Source organism: Dicentrarchus labrax, unplaced genomic scaffold, assembly GCF_905237075.1.
Source record: "Dicentrarchus labrax unplaced genomic scaffold, dlabrax2021, whole genome shotgun sequence".
NCBI lineage: Eukaryota > Metazoa > Chordata > Actinopteri > Moronidae > Dicentrarchus > Dicentrarchus labrax.
This window is the reverse complement of record NW_026136703.1, coordinates 21,615,832-21,636,335: the sequence shown is the minus strand read 5'-3', so window position 1 is coordinate 21,636,335 and position 20,504 is coordinate 21,615,832. Positions and strand designations below refer to the sequence as shown.

The window sequence follows — 20,504 nt, the reverse complement described above, 5'->3', positions numbered from 1 at the left end:
GCTGTTCACAGTAATCATGGTTTGCCATTGTTATCAGCCGTTCCAGTTACTCTCATGTGTTGTTTGCATGTATTGTTAATTCTGCAGTCAGTCTATTTCCTCTGACGTCACAGCCTCCATGCTGACCTGAAACAATGTTTGCCTACGTTTCCTGTAACAAATCCAATAACATTTAATCCTTGTCTTGAACAATGCCCTCAAAAGGATCAGGATGGTGATGCGAGTCATGGTGGCTGTGGTTTCTGTTGTGTTGACAGACAGATCTGAAGTTAAAATTATGTTAGGGTATATGTATATTTTCCTCTAAAATGTAATGGTCTACAACTATAATATAGCAGATACCATGTTACATGTAGCTACTTACTCAAAATATACCATAGTACAGCAGTTGAGTAAATGTACTTTGTGAAAGTACAAAGTTGCATATTTTCTACTGAAACCTCTATCTGTGGAAAATGAGGATATGGGAATAAAAATAACAACAACAATAACGAATATTAATTTCACAACCCGTAATTTTTGTAATGGCAGGGCTGAAATAGTGGAATGCAATAGAACAATTCTTCTGCTAATTTATATAATCATGAAATGTCATGATAACTTCTTATAGGCTTTTGACAAAAAATCGGTCTGAAATGTAATGTGCCAACCAAAAAGGGTGAACATACTAATATAGTACTATTTTGTTAATTTAGATTTTCATATATCAAAAGGAACATATAATAAATAACACATGAACAATACATTTTCTGATGTTCATATTATCAGGCAATACACGTTTTCTCTTTTTTTGACAGTAAATATGAATTTAATGCGATGTGTCATTAGATTAAAAGAATACATTTTATAAAGATTATCAAAAAAACACTTTTATTAATTTATTAGTGTGAATGTGTAGTTTGTGCTTGGTGAGGTTACTGTCAGCTCTGTGTTCAGTGGTCTGTGTCAGAGTCTCTTCCTCTTCAGCAGCTGCAGTCGGTTCCTGTTGTAACAGCTCAGCTCTCTGCAGTCTGACTGAGGGTGGTTTTTGTATGACGACAAATCACTGTGTTAACCCTACACCACTGTGGTCACTAATACAGTAATAAACTGCTGCATCTTCAGTCTGAACTCCACTGATGGTCAAAGTGAAGTCAGAGCTGCTTCCACTGCCACTAAACCGAGCTGGTGTTCCTGAATAACGTCTGCTCCTGTGATTTATTAAGAGCTTTGGAGGCTGTCCAGATTTCTGCTGGTACCAGAATATACATATATCAACTCCACCACAGATGTAAACAGGTTCGCTAATTTTACAGCTGATAGAGACAGTGGATCCTGGAGTAAATGTCTTTACTGGAGGCTGAGTCACAGTCACCCGACCGCTGCATCCTGCAGACAAAAACAAATCATTCATTTATCAGCAGAAAGAAATGAGAGAAAAGGCAGCACATCATGTTTGAAATGTTGCTGAGTGAATGAACCTGTAAAACAGCAGCAGGCCAGCGTCCAGATGAGGATGGTGATGAGAGTCATGGTGGTTGTGGTTTCTGCTGTGTTGACTGACAGATCTGAGTCCTGCAGTGTTGAACTCACAGGACTATAAACCTTCTCAGTTCACTGGAGGATCAGCTGACGATGCAAAGCCTCCTCTCTATGGAAATTATTTCTCTGCTCTCAACACACTGAAGGCAACGTGGGACACAAAATCAGGAGAAATACTGCTTGGATTTACACCATCTATGATCTTAATGGAATACAAGGAAATATTTATATTAGAAGTGCAGTTGAGGATTTAAGGATAAGTTGGTGTCCACTGTGGTTGGTATGATATGTCTGTTTGTCTGTCTTCAATTTACCTACATTGTTTACTGTAGATAAAATAACACATTTCAATTTTGCTTGATATGAGTGTGTAAAATACTATTATTTAAAAGCATCAGGTGCATTTGATTATTTAATAACTGATATAAAACTGTGAAACAAATGACTTTGTTACAAGGTGACTGTAATAGTTTCCCTGTCAGGTGTAGAAAAGTAAAAAATAATATTTATTTATACACAAATTTCAATCCATATCATTAAAAACATTTTGTACATTCAATATAGTTTATTCTTTCTGTGTTATAAGTAAGATGAGAGAGTGTTTTCAGTGGATAGATGTTTGTTCACAGTGCAGGAGGTTTTTGTACGGCCACTTAATGAGTTTGTATCACTGTGGTGGACTTTTGGTGGAGGAACCAAACTCATAATACACTGTAAGTACCAGAGATTTCTTTTACACAGATTTTTCAGCATTTTGCATAAATAATGTGGTAAAAGAAGAAATAAATTTGTGCATTTTATATGTTGCAATTTCTTTTTGTCATTGATTAAGTTTGGCTGATGTCATATTTTGGCTTTAAACTAAACTTTATGCAGAGATTAATATTTTTTTAGTACTATAGATGATGTTATTAAACAGATATTTGATTGAAAAGAAAATATAATAAAAAGTCAGTAAAATATCACCACAAGTGTGGTTGCAAAATTTGTCTGAGCAACATTTGAGCAAAGACATAACATATTAATTGTCTTATGTTTTAATTTGGAAAAGTAAACAATTGTTAGGTAGGTATAAAATCTGATGTGAATGCTTTTGCAACAAATAAGTGAGTTTCTTTGCACGTACAGTGTAGCTGCAGTTTGCGTTACAGTTCGTTAGTTTAAAATGGTGAAAAGGAAGTGAAACAGACAGATAAACAAAGTCTTTAACTGAACACAGACATTATGTTTTTAAAACAAGAAAATCATTGCAGAAATGAAATTTTTACTGTCACACTTGATAAGATATGAAAACATAAGTCAAGGATCAGTTATTACAAATATCTATTACATTTACAAATAACTGATTTATGATGACTGCCACAGAAGAAGATTCACTACTTTAAATCTCAAAATGAATTCAAGTTTTATCATTTTATTTTATTTTTTAAAGCCTCATTTCCTCCCATGTCTCACCTCCTCTCCGCTGTCTGATCACAGTATCGTGCACACAGCTAATCCACAGCAATGTTAACCTCTGTCATGTATCATAAGTGTCTCATGTTCAGCTGTATGTCCTACAGAGGAAGTTAATCTGCTCCTTGTGTTTCTCTGCTCTCCCCTCCAGCTGGCCCCATGGTCAGGCCCTCAGTCTCTCTGCTTCCCCCTTCCTCTGAGCAGCTCTCTGGGGGCTCGGCCACGCTGGCCTGCCTGCTGACCGGCTACTCTCCTCAGGGAGCCTTGGTGAGCTGGGAGGTGGACGGTACGGAGGTGACAGAGGGGGTCCTGACCAGCTCAGAGGAGGAGAAGAGCGGACGCTACAGCAGCAGCAGCACCCTGAGCCTGAGCCAGGAGCGCTGGATGAAAGGAGAGCTGTACTCCTGCAAGGTCCTCCATCATGACCACAGCCAGACCCAGTCCCTCCACAGAAGCCAGTGTGAGGGCTAGAGGGGCTCACTGAAGGCCAGGACAGGAGCTCTGTGTGGGGGGAGCAGGAGGAACAAACCTGCTGCTCTGATCAATATGAGTTTTAATGTTTGTAGAGGAAAGTAAAGCTTTGTGTGACAGAGAACAACACTGCTGTAAAGTGTTGGACAACAACAACTTAGAGAGTAATGTGTGTAGCTCAGCAGCTAGATGTGAGTGTGCTTAATAACTGTCATGTTGATGATTGATGTTTTTGCTAATAAAGCTTGAACTGATAAATAACTTTATGAAGTGTTTGGTCTTTTATGTTACGAAGAGTAGAAAGAAATTATTATTTTATTACCCATTAAGGTAATTGAAATCTGTGTCTCCCAACGCCCCAAACGTACAACTAAGAGGTTGGAGCACCAATCAGCATCATCTGCAGTGCAGAGCCTCTGGAGCAGTTTCAGGGTTCGGTGCCTTGCTCAATGGCACTTAAGCAGAGATGGTGGGCACTGTAGATGTGATACCAGCAACCATGAACCATGACAAAGCTGTTTGTCTGCTTTTCATTTACTTACAGGGTTTATTGTAAATAAATATTATATTTTTAGCACTGCTTAATATGAGTTTCTAATTATATAGCATTGTGAGAACAAAATCACCAAAATGAATTTAACTTTTCCAGCATACTCATAAACAAATTCAAGTAATTGACTGTAACAACTGTATTTGGAAGAGTGTCTGTGAGTTCGTTTCAGTTTTATTTAGATTCATTGTGGTTCTGCTTGATGACTGTTGTGTGCACTGGACCAGTTATCCTCTTCACAGTCTCTTCACCAACCCTCTGCACCTGCAGCAGGCTGATTTCACTTCAGTCAAACTGAAGGAGGTTTTTGTACGGCTCTAAATCACTGTGTGAATGTTCCATCGCTATGCAAGCCCAGACAGTAATAATCTCCAGCATCTTCAGCCTCAACACCACTGATGGTCATAGTGTAGTGAGAACCAGAGCTACTGCCACTGAATCGAGATGGAGTTCCTGAGAAGAGGTCTGATGTATCGTATATAAGAAGTTTGGGAGCCTGTCCAGGTTTCTGAAGGTACCAACTGAGATAAGCAATATTTGAACTCCCTGTGGCGCTGATGGTCACAGTCCCTCCAGGACTAACAGACTTGGATTTGTCAGTCTGAGTCAGAAAATTGTTTGCAGAAGACTCTGAAATGAAAAAGGAAATATAAATCTTGAGAATCAGCAGTTCAGATTATAATAAATGAATAGTCATTGATTAAAACAGATTTGAGGTAAAAGGCAAGGTAAGTGATATTTACACTGAAAATAACAATTCAACAGGTTTTGATAAATTGTATAAAATCTTCTCACCCTGACTCAGAAAACCCAACATGACAAACAGAGTTATTGGCAACTTCATCCTGATGCAGTTTTCAGTGTGAGTGCATGAAAACAGTTCAGACTCTCTGTGACATCAGAACTTAAACTCTGAGGAGCAGTGATGCTTTAAAATCATGCAAAACCTATGTGGACACACCTGTCTTTGTCAAACTGTGAGGAAGAGATGAGGTGGAGTAAGTATAGGTTCCATCTCCCTGTGGACTGATTAAGCAAATGTAGAAACTTTAGACTTTCTGTTCTTCATCTCTCTGAATGTTTCTGACTTTGCAAAGTCTCCCAGAAGCCTTTGTGCTCATAAATAGATGCAGGCTGGCATTCCAGGTTCAATAACTTAATACATGTTTGATTTTGTAAAGTATTTTCATCATCATGTATTAATCTGTTCATCATGTTTCAGTTGTGATAGTAGGACAAAGAAATGTGTTCAGTGGTTAGCGTTGTTATCTCCTAGCCAGAAGCTCCTGAAGGTTTGACTCCCAGTTGGGGCAGGCCTTTCTGTGTGGTGTTTGCATGTTCTTCCCATCTTTCCTCTGGGTGCTCTGGTTTCCCCTTTCATCAGTGCCCATTCCCTATAGTACTTAAAATGGGTCAAATGCAGAGAATGTATTCCCCCGTTTATTTTATGACTGAGATTTTACATCAAAAACATATGATCATCTTTAAATAGGATGCAAAAGCTAAATGCTAATTTTGATAAAGAACATTTTGATATTCGCATTATTTCCTTATTTTGAGGTCCTACATTCTCCACTGTGTAAAAAAATATATAAATGATTGCAAAATGAACCCATTCTCCACTTAAATGTTTTTTCTTTCTTTTCCCCTGCCCTTTAAAATCCAATATGTTGAAACATATTAAAGTGGTAGCTCTTCCCTATGGCCACAAAGAGACTTGCACATTTGCTAAAAAGCAAAGATACAAAATGACCATTAAGTATTATTACACCAAATAAGAAAATATTTCATAATCTCATCAACAAATGTATATTTCAATATTTGCCAAAAAGTCAATCACAGAGAAAGAAGTGTATGTTATCCTACACAGTGACATTATTGACCTCACTCTGGGGTCAATTTGGGCCCCACAGGGCAAAAAAACATAAAACATAGTCTGTAGTAGTGTGCTTTTTTTAATTGATAATAAAATTGTTGGATTGATTATGTAAATATTAATGGCACTATTTTGGTAATTTCTAATAATTCTATAATTTAAAGTTATATAGTAATATGTCAAAAGGAACATATAATAAATAACACATGAACAATACATTTTCTGATGTTCATATTATCAGGCAATACACGTTTTTTTCTATTTTTGACAGTAAATATGAACAAGTGCAATGTGGCATTAGATTAAAAAAATGTATTTTATAAAGATTATCAAAAAAAAACTTTTATTAATTTATTAGTGTGAATGTGTAGTTTGTGCTTGGTGAGGTTACTGTCAGCTCTGTGTTCAGTGGTCTGTGTCTCTTCCTCTTCAGCAGCTGCAGTCGGTTCCTGCTGTAACAGCTCAGTGTCTCTGCAGTCTGACTGAGGGAGGTTTTTGTATGACGACAAATCACTGTGTGAACACTGGGCCACTATGGGCACTCTGACAGTAATAAACTGCTGCATCTTCAGTCTGAACTCCACTGATGGTCAAAGTGAAATCAGAGCTGCTTCCACTGCCACTAAACCGAGCTGGTGTTCCTGAATGTCTTATGCTGACATGTCTTATTAGGAGCTTTGGAGACTGTCCAGATTTCTGTTGATACCAGAACATACATTCACCAGCACCACAACTTCCAACAGCTTGGTTCGTTTTACAGCTGATAGTGACAGTGGATCCTGGAGTAAATGTCTTTACTGGAGGCTGAGTCACAGTCACCTGACCGCTGCATCCTGCAGACAAAAACAAATCATTCATTTATCAGCAGAAAGAAATGAGAGAAAAGGCAGCACATCATGTTTGAAATGTTGCTGAGTGAATGAACCTGTAAAACAGCAGCAGGCCAGCGTCCAGATGAGGATGGTGATGAGAGTCATGGTGGTTGTGGTTTCTGCTGTGTTGACTGACAGATCTGAGTCCTGCAGTGTTGAACTCACAGGACTATAAACCTTCTCAGTTCACTGGAGGATCAGCTGACGATGCAAAGCCTCCTCTCTATGGAAATGATTTCTCTGCTCTCAACACACTGAAGGCAACGTGGGACACAAAATCAGGAGAAATACTGCTTGGATTTACACCATCTATGATCTTAATGGAATACATATAGATTATATTAGAAGTGCAGTTGAGGATTTAAGGATAAGTTTGTGTCCACTGTGGTTGGTATGATATGTCTGTTTGTCTTCAATTTACTTACATTGTTTACTGTAGATAAAATAACACATTTCAGTTTTGCTTAATATGAGTTTGTAAAATACTATTATTTAAAAGCATCATGTGCATTTGACCATTTAATAACTGATATAAAACTGTGAAACAAATTACTTTGTTACAAGGTGACAGTAATAGTTTCCCTGTCAGGTGTAGAAAAGTAAAAAATAATATTTATTTATACACTAATTTCAATCCATATCATTAAAAACATTTTGTACATTCAATATAGTTAATTATTTCTGTGTTATTACTAAGATCAGAGAGTGTTTTCAGTGGATAGATGTTTGTTCACAGAGCAGGAGGTTTTTGTACGGCCACTTAATGAGTTTGTATCACTGTGGTGGACTTTTGGTGGAGGAACCAAACTCATCATTGACTGTAAGTACCAGAGATTTTTATTTCATACAACATATAGCAAATATGACTATTATCAAATATTGAATGAGACTCTGATCAGTTCAGTGTTTGTATGTTGCTGATTATTTTTGTTATTTTAGCAAATAAGGCTGATCTCACCATCTGAGAGTAAACCTCACAGAAACCAACATTTATTTAACATTAAAAATGTACAGAAACAAAATTGTTTAACTGAAAAATAATTTAATTTATTTATTTCATTAATTAAAATTAAAATTTAAAATGTGATTCCTGTTAAACACGAACACGATCTTATCGTTAAATGCAGCTTATCTTTGTGTTCACGGTTCATTCATTTTACATGTAGTGAAAAGGAAGTGAAAGAGACAGATGACAAAGGTTTTAACTGTATTCACATGAGTGTTTCAGCTCTGTCAGTTTAAACAGAAGAAAATCATCACAGGGATGAGTTATTCACTGTCACACATTATAAGACACAGATGAAGATGTCATCAATAGTCATCATCAATTAACCTTTTTAGTTGCATTTACACTTGAATCATGTGTCTGATGGTCTGATACTGAGTGATTTATGAGTGCAACAGCAGCACAAGTTATTCTGTTTTATTGGATCAAATATAGAAAATTACTAGTATGTAGTTTGTATTTGTTACCAAGCCTTCACTCTTATTACTTTCTCTTTTCTCCCCCTCTCCTCCCCACTCCTCTCCTCCAGTGGGTGTGGTGCGTCCCACCCTGACCGTCCTCCCCCCCTCCAGAGAGGAGCTGCAGAAGGACAGTGCCACACTGGTGTGTCTGGCCAGCGGGGGCTTCCCCTCAACCTGGAGTCAGGGCTGGAAGGTGGGGGGCAGCAGCAGCTCCTCAGGGGTGTCACACAGCCTGGAGGTCCTGGGGAGGGACGGCCACTACAGCTGGAGCAGCACCCTGAGCCTCTCTGCAGACCAGTGGAGGAAGGCGGGCTCAGTGAGTTGTGAGGCCAGTCTGAGTGGACAGAGCCCTGTCACTCAAACCCTGGACCTTGACCGCTGCTCAGAGTAAAGAAACAACATCACTGAATCTGCTGAGACAAATTCTGCCCTTAGAAACAAATCCAACATGCTGTATTGAAGGTCTGCTTAACTAACACGTGACATTCTGCATTTCATTTGTCTTCAATTCTTTCCTTAAACATTTATACTTTATTACAGTCACATGCTGTATTCTTTGTGCTTTTGTCAGAGAAATAAATATTTCATGCTCTCACGTTTTATCTGATAGTCATTTTTATGGATTTTAAAGAAATCATTACTGTTTGTTACATCTGCCGTTGTTTTATTCTTGGAGGAACAAAAGTCAGATATCATGTTCATGTAAATCTGACTTTCACTTCCTCTTTGACTGATTATGAACTTCACATAATTTCTGTAGGATGTAACGTTATGGTGTCTTTTGAGAGGGTCTACAGGGAAACCTTGAAGATGGGAATCTATCATCTAACTAAAACCTGAACTGCCAAAACAAAAATACATTAGAGCAAAACATTTACATTATCATTTTCATTTAAGAAAATGTATGGTATCATTCTCAATGGAAGTACAAATGTACAAGATGCATCAGAGTATTTCTGTTTTTCTGACTGACTTTAAAATTAAGAAAATAAATTACATAATTCTCAATGAAAGTACAAGTATAAGCTTTGTGTTGTATTCTTTGTAAAGAAACTAGTGTCTTATGAAATATAAATACTTTCATGCCAGTTATCGGAAAGTGTGCTCAGAACTAGAGTGAATAGACTTTGTTACGTTCCACCTCTGAAACTACAGAGTGATTGTCAGTGAACCAGTCGACCATGTCAGTCTGATGCAGAAACTCACAGCTGCAACACAGCAAACTGTATGTGGTCTGACTGAGGGAGGTTTTTGTACGACGACAAATCACTGTGTGAACACCGGGCCATAGTATGCTCCCATACAGTAGTAGTCTCCTGCATCCTCAGCCTGAACCCCACTGATTGTCAGAGTGAATTCAGGTTCAGATCCACTGCTGCTGAAACGACTCGGAGTACCAGACTGACGGCTACTTATTTTGTAAAACAACAGTTTGGTAGGCTGTCCAGGTTTCTGCAGGTACCAACTGAGATCATCATCAACTCCTGTACTGGCTGTACAGCTCAGAGAGACCGTCTGTCCCACACCAACAGACTTTGATACAGGAGACTGAGTCACAGATGGGTTGGCATCTGATCCTGGAGATTAAATGAAAGTTTAAATACATTTTTAAGAAATTTGTGCATGAAAATGTATTTCCGTTAGCACAGAAATGAAAATAACTTTTTATTTTGACTATTTATTGAACATTTTCAAAGCCTAGATTCCACAATAACAGCAAACTGGTCACAAAAGAAACTCACTACTTCTCACCTTGAAGTCCTAACAGCAGCGTGGTCAGCAGTGGAGTCAGTAACATCATCATGATGATTAATCTCACTGTCAGACAGACTGCACACACTTGTCTCAGTGGTTCATCTTAAACTGGTTTAGGAGCAGTGATGCATTCAGTCATTCAAAGCAGCACCTTCATCATCAAACAAATATATGTGTTTGTGTGAGGAGAGAAAATGTTTGGTTTAAATTCTAAAGAAAATCATCTGTCTGCAGTTACATCAGTTTCAGGCCAAATCTGTTCTCACTGAAGATTCATACAAACATATTTAACATATTTAATATTTGTCCAGGACTGTAATTTCATCTGTGCTGTATGTTGTGCATATAGCATATTTTGAAAAATAAAGCTAACTTGACTTGACTGACTTGACTTGACTAAAACTGTAACAGTCAGAGAAAGTAGTGTAATCCTCGTTTGAGTTCATTTGTCACCACAAGTTAGAATTGGACAATACAATGTGTGTGCGGAAGTCATCACAAATCCAAGTTTACAAAAACAATTAATATTGGGACCAGAGAGGAGCTGGGGATCAAATATTAAATATATTTGTTCTTTGCTACACCAGAGTAGAGATTGAGACTGGGGGAAGATTAAGAGGACAAATGTTCCAGTAAGCAAGAGAAGGGATCCTATACTATACTTTAAAATAAATGTTATGATATTCTGGTTATTTTTGTATCTTCTACTCTGGATCAACAACCATTATATAGTATATTTTGATATTTGTATTGGTTTGTATGTCTATCAGTGTGAGACATTTGTTTTAAAACAATGTTGGTAGAAATATTCTCTATCACTGGTAAGAACATGTTTCCAAAGTATTCTGTTCTAAACGATAATTTCATTTGATACAGACTTTGGACATTAGTTTTATTTATATTAGTCTTTTGGTTTGTTTTTGGTTTTGTTCATTGAGTTTGGTTTGAATTATGTTTGCTGGAAGAACAGCAACCAGGTCCAAGATGTAAATGTTTTTTTATCAGGATCACAGCAGACAGTGAGCCAAAAGATCATAAAAATTGAGAATACATAATGACCATCTAGAGATATAGTCAATAGGAATATTCTAGTGGCATTTACTAGTTTGGGGCCGAGTAGCTTCTCTAAATACGATGGTCTAAAAGTCTAAAGCAGCATATTTTTGGCTCAGAAATAAAAGCTAATTTCTGAATGATTTGGGGCAGGTGGTTACAGGTGATTCAAAAAAATACTTTCTGAATTGGGGCATGGAATAAACAACGCTGTTGCAGTTAGAGGCCTGATCACTGGACTAAGGTATCTAGTATCTGCTTAAGTTTAAAAATGATTTAAAAATACTTTGAAAAGAAAACCAGAGATGAGAATAAAGTTTGTGCTTGGTGAGGTTACTGTCAGCTCTGTGTTCAGTGGTCTGTGTCAGAGTCTCTTCCTCTTCAGCAGCTGCAGTCGGTTCCTGCTCTAACAGCTCAGTGTCTCTGCAGTCTGACTGAGGGAGGTTTTTGTACGACGACAAATCACTGTGTGAACACCCTAGCACTGTTTATTTCGTGGTAACTCTGACAGTAATAAACTGCTGCATCTGCAGTCTGAACTCCACTGATGGTCAAAGTGAAGTCAGCGTCTTTTCCACTACCACTAAACCGAGCTGGTGTTTCTGATTGAAGTGTGCTCACAGATTTTATGAGGAGCTTTGGAGGCTGTCCAGATTTCTGTTGATACCAGTGCAAACAGTCATCTCCAGCACATAACAAATTAACAATTGGGCTGCTTTTACAGCTGATAGTGACAGTGGATCCTGGAGTAGATGTCACTACTGGAGGCTGAGTCACAGTCACCTGACCGCTGCATCCTGCAGACAAAAACAAATCATTCATTTATCAGCAGAAAGAAATGAGAGAAAAGGCAGCACATCATGTTTGAAATGCTGCTGAGTGAATGAACCTGTAAAACAGCAGCAGGCCAGCGTCCAGATGAGGATGGTGATGAGAGTCATGGTGGTTGTGGTTTCTGCTGTGTTGACTGACAGATCTGAGTCCTGCAGTGTTGAACTCACAGGACTATAAACCTTCTCAGTTCACTGGAGGATCAGCTGACGATGCAAAGCCTCCTCTCTATGGAAATTATTTCTCTGCTCTCAACACACTGAAGGCAACGTGGGACACAAAATCAGGAAAAATACTGCTTGGATTTACACCATCTATGATCTTAATGGAATACAGGGAAATATTTATATTAGAAGTGCAGTTGAGGATTTAAGGATAAGTTTGTGTCCACTGTGGTTGGTATGATATGTTTATTTGTCTGTCTTCAATTTACTTACATTGTTTACTGTACATAAATAACACATTTCAATTTTGCTTAGTATGAGTTTGTAAAATACTATTATTTAAAAGCTTCATGTGCATTTGATTATTTAATAACTGATTTAAAACTGTAAAAAAAATGACTTTGTTACAAGGAGACTTTAATACATTTCTCTGTAAGGTGTAGAAAAGTAAAGAATGATCTTTATTTATACAGAAATTTCAATCTATATCACTAAAAAGGTTTTGTATATTCAATAAAGTTGATTCTTTCTGTGTTATTAGTAAGATCAGAGAGTGTTTTCAGTGGATAGATGCTTGTTCACAGTGCAGGAGGTTTTTGTACAGCCACTTAATGAGTTTGTATCACTGTGGAACACTTTTGGTGGAGGAACCAAACTCATCGTTGATTGTAAGTACCAGAGATTTTTATTTTATACAACATACTGAAAATAACTATTGTCAAATATTGAATGAGACTCTGAGCAGTTCAGTGTTTGTATGTTGCTGATTATTTGTGTTATTTTAGCAAATGAGGCTGATCTCACCATTTGAGAGTAAACCTCACAGAAACCAAAATTTATTTAACATCTTAATGTTAAAGAAACAAAAAATAAATTGTTTAACTGAAATATATAGTTCATTTTCATGATAAGTTTGAATTATTATTCATTTAGAAATGCTTGAAATTAGAACGTTGTCTATTTTCATTTGTTAAAAAAATAACATCAATTTATAAATATCAGTTAAATTTTTGAATTTACATTCATTAATTTTAAACATTCAAACAGTTTCTAAGAACACGAACACGATCTTATCGGTAAATGCAGCTTATCTTTGTGTTCACGGTTCAGTGAAAAGGAAGTGAAAGAGACAGATGACAAAGGTTTTAACTGTATTCACATGAGTGAGTGAGTGTCAGTGTCAGTTTAAACAGAAAAAAAAATCATCACAGGGATGAGTTATTCACTGTCACACATTATGAAACACAGATGAAGATGTCATCAATAATCATCATCAATTTACCTTTTCAGTTGCATTTACACTTGAATCATGTGTCTGATGGTCTGATACTGAGTGATTTATGAGTGCAACAGCAGCACAAGTTATTCTGTTTTATTGGATCAAATATAGAAAATTACTAGTATGTAGTTTGTATTTGTTACCAAGCCTTCACTCTTATTACTTTCTCTTTTCTCCCCCTCTCTTCCCCGATCCTCTCCTTCAGTGGGTGTGGTGCGTCCCACCCTGACCGTCCTCCCCCCCTCCAGAGAGGAGCTGCAGAAGGACAGTGCCACACTGGTGTGTCTGGCCAGCGGGGGCTTCCCCTCAACCTGGAGTCTGGGCTGGAAGGTGGGGGGCAGCAGCAGCTCCTCAGGGGGTGTCACACAGCCTGGAGGTCCTGGGGGAGGGGACGGCCACTACAGCTGGAGCAGCACCCTGAGCATCTCTGCAGACCAGTGGAGGAAGGCGGGCTCAGTGAGCTGTGTGGCCAGTCTGAGTGGACAGAGCCCTGTCACTCAAACCCTGGACCCTGACCACTGCTCAGAGTAGAGCTTCAGCGACACTTCCTGTCTGGAAATGATGCTGCTTCTTTGATAGAGATCTTGATGAAGCTGTAGATCTCCTCTGTTCACATATTTCTGCAGGCTTCATAGCTTTCTACTCAGTGGTTTAGTTTGCATGTTGCTTTCTAATACTGATCTTCTGCATATGCTTCTTTATGTTCTTCACTTTTCAAATTCGAAATTAAATATATTAGTTTCACTCCAAGAGAAACTGTTAATTTATCAAAAATGTGGCATAAACATTAAACATCATTAAATAAATCTGTGGATTATAATGAGTCAATGTCGTTTTATTTCTGAAATATTCATTATGAAAAACTCTTTCTTGATCATCTCCTTTTTATACCTAATATTATACTATACTCAGGTGATGGTTGTGTTTGAATAACTTTGTTACAATTTGATAGGAATTACTGCATTTTGAGAATTAAATAATTAGTCATCATATTTTTTATATGAAGAATAATCCTTTAGACGCTTTTCATTTAAGATTGTTTTCAGTACAAGAAAAGGTTTTCAGTTGACTATGGACCAAGAATTAAACTTTACCAGCTAGCTCATAAAGAGACTGAATTAAGTGACAAGGATGGAAGTTTACAACTGTATATGGAACACCATTATTGAGCTTGTTTCAGTTATATTTAGATTCATTGTGGTTCTGCTTAATGACTCTTGTGTTCACTGGACCAGTTTTTCTCTTCACCAACTCTCTGCACCTGCAGGAGGCTGTTTTCACTTTCATCCCTACTGAGGGAGGTTTTTGTACGGCTCTAAATCACTGTGTGAACACTGGGCCATTATGGACACTCTCACAGTAATAAACTGCTGCATCTTCAGTCTGAACTCCACTGATGGTCAAAGTGAAGTCAGAGCTGCTTCCACTGCCACTAAACCGAGCTGGTGTTCCTGAATGACTTATGCTGACATGTCTTATTAGGGGCTTTGGAGGCTGTCCAGACTTTTGTTGATACCAGAACATACAATCAATACCGCTACATTTTCCAACAGCTTGGTTTGTTTTACAGCTGATAGTGACAGTGGATCCTGGAGTAGATGTCTTTACTGGAGGCTGAGTCACAGTCACCTGACCGCTGCATCCTGCAGACAAAAACAAATCATTCATTTATCAGCAGAAAGAAATGAGAGAAAAGGCAGCACATCATGTTTGAAATGTTGCTGAGTAAATGAACCTGTAAAACAGCAGCAGGCCAGCGTCCAGATGAGGATGGTGATGAGAGTCATGGTGGTTGTGGTTTCTGCTGTGTTGACTGACAGATCTGAGTCCTGCAGTGTTGAACTCACAGGACAATAAACCTTCTCAGTTCACTGGAGGATCAGCTGACGATGCAAAGCCTCCTCTCTATGGAAATTATTTCTCTGCTCTCAACACACTGAAGGCAACGTGGGACACAAAATCAGGAGAAATACTGCTTGGATTTACACCATCTATGATCTTAATGAAATAGATATAGATTATATTAGAAGTGCAGTTGAGGATTAAAAGATGAGTTTGTGTCCACTGTGGTTGGTATGATATGTCTGTTTGTCTGCCTTTAATTTACTTAGGTTGTTTACTGTAGATAAATAAAACCATTTTAGTTCTGTTTAATATGAGTTTGTAAAATACTGTTATTTAAAAGCATCATGTGCATTTGATCATTTAATAATTGATATAAAACTGTGAAAAGAATTACTTTGTTACAATGAGGCTGTAATAATTTCTCTGACAGATGTAGAAAAGTAAAAAATAATCTTTATTCATACACAAATTTCAATCTACATCACCAAAAAGGTTTTGTAAATACTTATATACATATATTCTTTCTGTGTTATTAGTAAGATCAGAGAGTGTTTTCAATGGATAGATGCTTGTTCACAGTGCAGGAGTTTTTTGTACAGCCACTTAATGAGTTTGTATCACTGTGGAGGACTTTTGGTAGAGGAACGAAACTCATCATAAACTGTAAGTACCAGAAATTTCTTTTATACAGATTATTATGCATTTTGCATGCATAATTTGGTAAAAGAAGAAATAAATGTGGGTATTTTATATGTTGTATTTTATTCATTTTTTAAATTATTATTCAAACTTGGCTGATGTCATTTTTTGGCAAACTTTATGCAGAGATACATATTTTTTTTTTGTATTATAGATTATGTTATTTAACAGATATTTGATTGAAAAGAAAATACAATATAAAAGTCTTTTGGCGATAAAATATCACAAGTGTGGTTGCAAAATTTGTCTGGGCAACATTTTAACATTTGGGCAAAAACAATTTTATTTATTTTAAACAATTGTTAGGTATAAAATCTGATGTGAATGCTGTTAAAACAAATAAGTGAGTTTCTTTGTACGTACAGTGTAGCTGCAGTTTGTGTTCACAGTTCATTAGTTTAAAGTGGTGAAAAGGAAGTGAAACAGACAGATGACGAAGTCTTTAACTGAATACAGACATCATGTTTTTAAAACAAGAAAATCATTGCAGAGAATAATTACTTACTGTCACAAACTGATGTTAAAATCTAGGATCAATTATTACAAATATCTATTACATTTACACGTAAGTCATGTTGCATTCATTGTCTAATTCTCAGTGCCACAGTAGACGATTCATTATTATAAATGTCAAAATTGAATCAAGTTTTATCCTTTTGTTTTACTTACTCCTCCCATGTCTCACCTCCTCGCCTCTGTCTGATCACAGTATCGTGCACACAGCTAATCCACAGTAGTGTTAACCTCTGTCATATATCATAAGTGTTTCATGTTCAGCTGCCTGTCCTACAGAGGAAGTTAATCTGCTCCTTGTGTGTCTCTGCTCTCCCCTCCAGCGGGCCCCATGGTCAGGCCCTCAGTCTCTCTGCTTCCCCCATCCTCTGAGCAGCTCTCTGGGGGCTCGGCCACGCTGGCCTGCCTGCTGACCGGCTACTCTCCTCAGGGAGCCACGGTGAGCTGGGAGGTGGACGGTACGGAGGTGACAGAGGGGGTCCTGACCAGCTCAGAGGAGGAGAAGAGCGGACGCTACAGCAGCAGCAGCACCCTGAGCCTGAGCCAGGAGCGCTGGATGAAAGGAGAGCTGTACTCCTGCAAGGTCCTCCATCATGACCACAGTCAGACCCAGTCCCTCCACAGGAGCCAGTGTGAGGGCTAGAGGGGGTCACTGAAGCCCAGGACAGGAGCTCTGTGTGGGGGGAGCAGTGCCTCTGGAGCAGTTTCAGGGTTCGGTGCCTTGCTCAATGGCACTTAAGCAGAGATGGTGGGCACTGTAGATGTGATACCAGCAACCATGAACCATGACAAAGCTGTTTGTCTGCTTTTCATTTACTTACAGGGTTTACTGTAAATAAATATTATATTTTTAACACTGCTTAATATGAGTTTCTAATTATATTGCATTTTGAGAACAAAATCACCCAGATTAAATTATTAGAAATATTTGCTTGTTTGGCCTTCTGTCATTTTATCTTGTTTTATGCAGCTTTTGGTGGAGACAATGTGGCTATAGTACAAAATGAATTTAACTTTTCCAGCATACTTTTAAACAAATTCAAGTAAGTGACTATAAAAACTGTATATGGAAGAGTGTCTGTGAGTCTGTTTCAGTTTTATTTAAATTCATTGTGGTTCTGCTTGATGACTGTTGTGTGCACTGAACCATTTATCCTCTTCACAGTCTCTTCACCAACCCTCTGCACCTGCAGCAGGCCGATTTCACTTCACTCAAACTGAAGGAGGTTTTTGTACGGCTCTAAATCACTGTGTGAATGCTCCACCATGGTTGCCCAGACAGTAATAATCTCCAGCATCTTCAGCCTGAACACCACTGATGGTCAGAGTGTAGTGAGAACCAGATCTACTGCCACTGAATCGAGACGGAGTTCCCGAGTTTAGAGTTGATGCCTGGTATATAAGAAGGTTGGGAGCCTGTCCAGGTTTCTGAAGGTACCAACTGAGATCAGCACCAATATTTGAACTCCCTGTGGCGCTGATGGTCACAGTCCCTCCAGGACTAACAGACTTGGATTTGTCAGTCTGAGTCAGAAAATTGTTTGCAGAAGACTCTGAAATGAAAAATTAAATATAAATCTTGAGAATCAGCAGTTTAGATTATAATAAATGAATAGTCATTGATTAAAACAGATTTGAGGTAAAAGGCAAGGTAAGTGATATTTACACTGAAAATAACAATTTAACAGGTTTTGATAAATTGTATAAAAACTTCTCACCCTGACTCAGAAAACCCAACATGACAAACAGAGTTATTGGCAACTTCATCCTGATGCAGTTTTCAGTGTGAGTGCATGAAAACAGTTCAGACTCTCTGTGACATCAGAACTTAAACTCTGAGGAGCAGTGATGCTTTAAAATCATGCAAAACATATGTGGACACAAACTGTGAGGAAGAGATGAGGTGGAGTAAGTATAGGTTCCATCTCCCTGTGGACTGATTAAGCAAATGTAGAAACTTTAGACCTTCTGTTCTTCATCTCTCAGAATGTTTCTGACTTTGCAAAGTCTCCCAGAAGCCTTTGTGCTCATAAATAGATGCAGGCTGCCCTCTGCTGGGGACAACATGATATTGATTTTGTATTAAGTATTTTCATGATCATGTATCAATCTGTTCATCATGTTTCAGTTGGGATAGTAGGACAAATAAATTATACATTCAAACAGACACTATTAATGTAACTTAACCTCAGTGTCACCAGGCTTTTATTTTCAGAAAATATGTTTTATTTTCCTAGGCTATTATTAGCATTCAGTCGTTAGCACTGTTATCTCCTAGCAAGAAGCTCCTGAAGGTTTGACTCCCGGTTGGGGCAGGCCTTTCTGTGTGGTGTTTGCATGTTCTCTCTATCTTTCCTCTGGGTGCTCTGGTTTCCCCCTCCATCTGTGCCCATTCTTTAAAGTACTTAAGATGGGTCAAATGCAGAGAATGTATTTCCCCATGGGGAAGTATATTCTTACATTTATTTTATTACTAAGATTTTATATCAAAAACATTTGATTATCTTATAAAAGAGGATGTAAAAGCTAAATGCTAATTTTGATGAAGAACATTTTGACATTTGCATTATTTCCTTATTTTGAGGTCCTACATTCTACAGTGTTGCATGTGTAAAAAAATATATTAATGATTGCAAAATTAACCCATTCTCCACTTACATTTTTATTTTTTCCCCCTTTTCCCCTGCCATTTAAAATCCAATATGTAGAAACATTAAACATTAAAGTGGTAGGTTTTCCCTATGGCCACAAAGAGACTTGCACATTTGCTAAAAAGCAAAGATACAAAATGACCATTATATATTATTACACCAAATAAGAAAACATTTCATAATCTCATCAAAAAATGTATTTCAAAATTTCAATATTTGCCAAAAAGTCAATCACAGAGAAAGAAATGTATGTTATCCTACACAGTGACATTTTTGACCTCACTATAATAATTAGGCCCCAGAGTGAGGGCACAGAAAACACAGACAGGATTGAATCAGAAAGCTGCCTTCAGAGGCAGTAAGGTAATGTTCAGAACTTTTAATCATGCCAAAAAAGGTCAGAAGTCAAAAAACAGACAGAACAGGCAGAAAGAGGCCAGCGCAAGTGGAGCTTCGCCAGAAAATGAATGAGTGACTGATAAGGGGAATGAGAGGCAGGTGAGGAGATTGCCGGGAAAGCTCAGATGAGAGGAAAAAGGGGTGGGAGTGGCAGAATCACTAATGACTGGAGAGGTAGTGAGAAGGCAGCTAAACACAGGGCAAAAACACATAAAACAAAGTCTGTAGCAGTATGTTTTTTTTTAATTGATAATAAAAATGTTGGATTGATTATGTAAATATTGATGGCACTATTTTGTTAATTTAAATTTTCATATGTCAAAAGGAACATATAATAAATAACACATGAACAATACATTTTCTGATGTTCATATTATCAGGCAATTCACGTTTTCTCTATTTTTGACAGTAAATATGAACAGAATGCGATGTGGCGTTAGATTAAAAATATATATTTTATAAAGATTATCAAAAAAAAACTTTTATTAATTTATTAGTGTGAATGTGTAGTTTGTGCTTGGTGAGGTTACTGTCAGCTCTGTGTTCAGTGGTCTGTGTCAGAGTCTCTTCCTCTTCAGCAGCTGCAGTCGGTTCCTGCTGTAACAGCTCAGTGTCTCTGCAGTCTGACTGAGGGAGGTTTTTGTACGACGACAAATCACTGTGTGAACACATAAGCACTGTTTATACTGTGAAGACTCTGACAGAAATAAACTGCTGCATCTTCAGCCTGAACTCCACTGATGGTCAAAGTGAAGTCAGAACTGCTTCCACTGCCGCTAAACCGATCTGGTGTATCTGAATTACGTGTGCTAATAGATTTTATCAAGAGTTTTGGAGGCTGTCCAGATTTCTGTTGATACCAGTGAAGACACAGAACACCGTTACAATTCAAATTAACAGCTTGGTTTGTTTTACAGCTGATAGTGACAGTGGATCCTGGAGTAGATGTCTTCACTAGAGGCTGAGTCACAGTCACCTGACCGCTGCATCCTGCAGACAAAAACAAATCATTCATTTATCAGCAGAAAGAAATGAGAGAAAAGGCAGCACATCATGTTTGAAATGTTGCTGAGTGAATGAACCTGTAAAACAGCAGCAGGCCA

General features: G+C 37.9%; 1 protein-coding gene and 2 gene segments (V, D, J or C); 1 reads left to right on the top strand and 2 right to left on the bottom strand.

The window, feature by feature from the left end:
• LOC127360260 (Ig kappa chain V-III region MOPC 63-like) overlaps positions 1–10,031 on the bottom strand; it is a 40,222-nt gene extending 30,191 nt beyond the window's left edge. The window contains 2 exon segments of the V gene segment in view: positions 9,489–9,789; positions 9,965–10,031. Coding sequence covers positions 9,489–9,789; positions 9,965–10,016 — 353 coding nt within the window.
• Positions 1–20,504, bottom strand: part of LOC127360258 (T cell receptor beta chain MC.7.G5) — a gene marked incomplete in the record, with an annotated part of 299,553 nt that overhangs the window by 124,883 nt on the left and 154,166 nt on the right.
• Positions 1,088–20,504, top strand: part of LOC127360568 (immunoglobulin lambda constant 1-like) — a 35,856-nt gene continuing 16,439 nt past the window's right edge. The window contains 3 exon segments of the C gene segment in view: positions 1,088–1,738; positions 8,281–8,386; positions 13,606–13,624. Coding sequence covers position 1,738; positions 8,281–8,386; positions 13,606–13,624 — 126 coding nt within the window.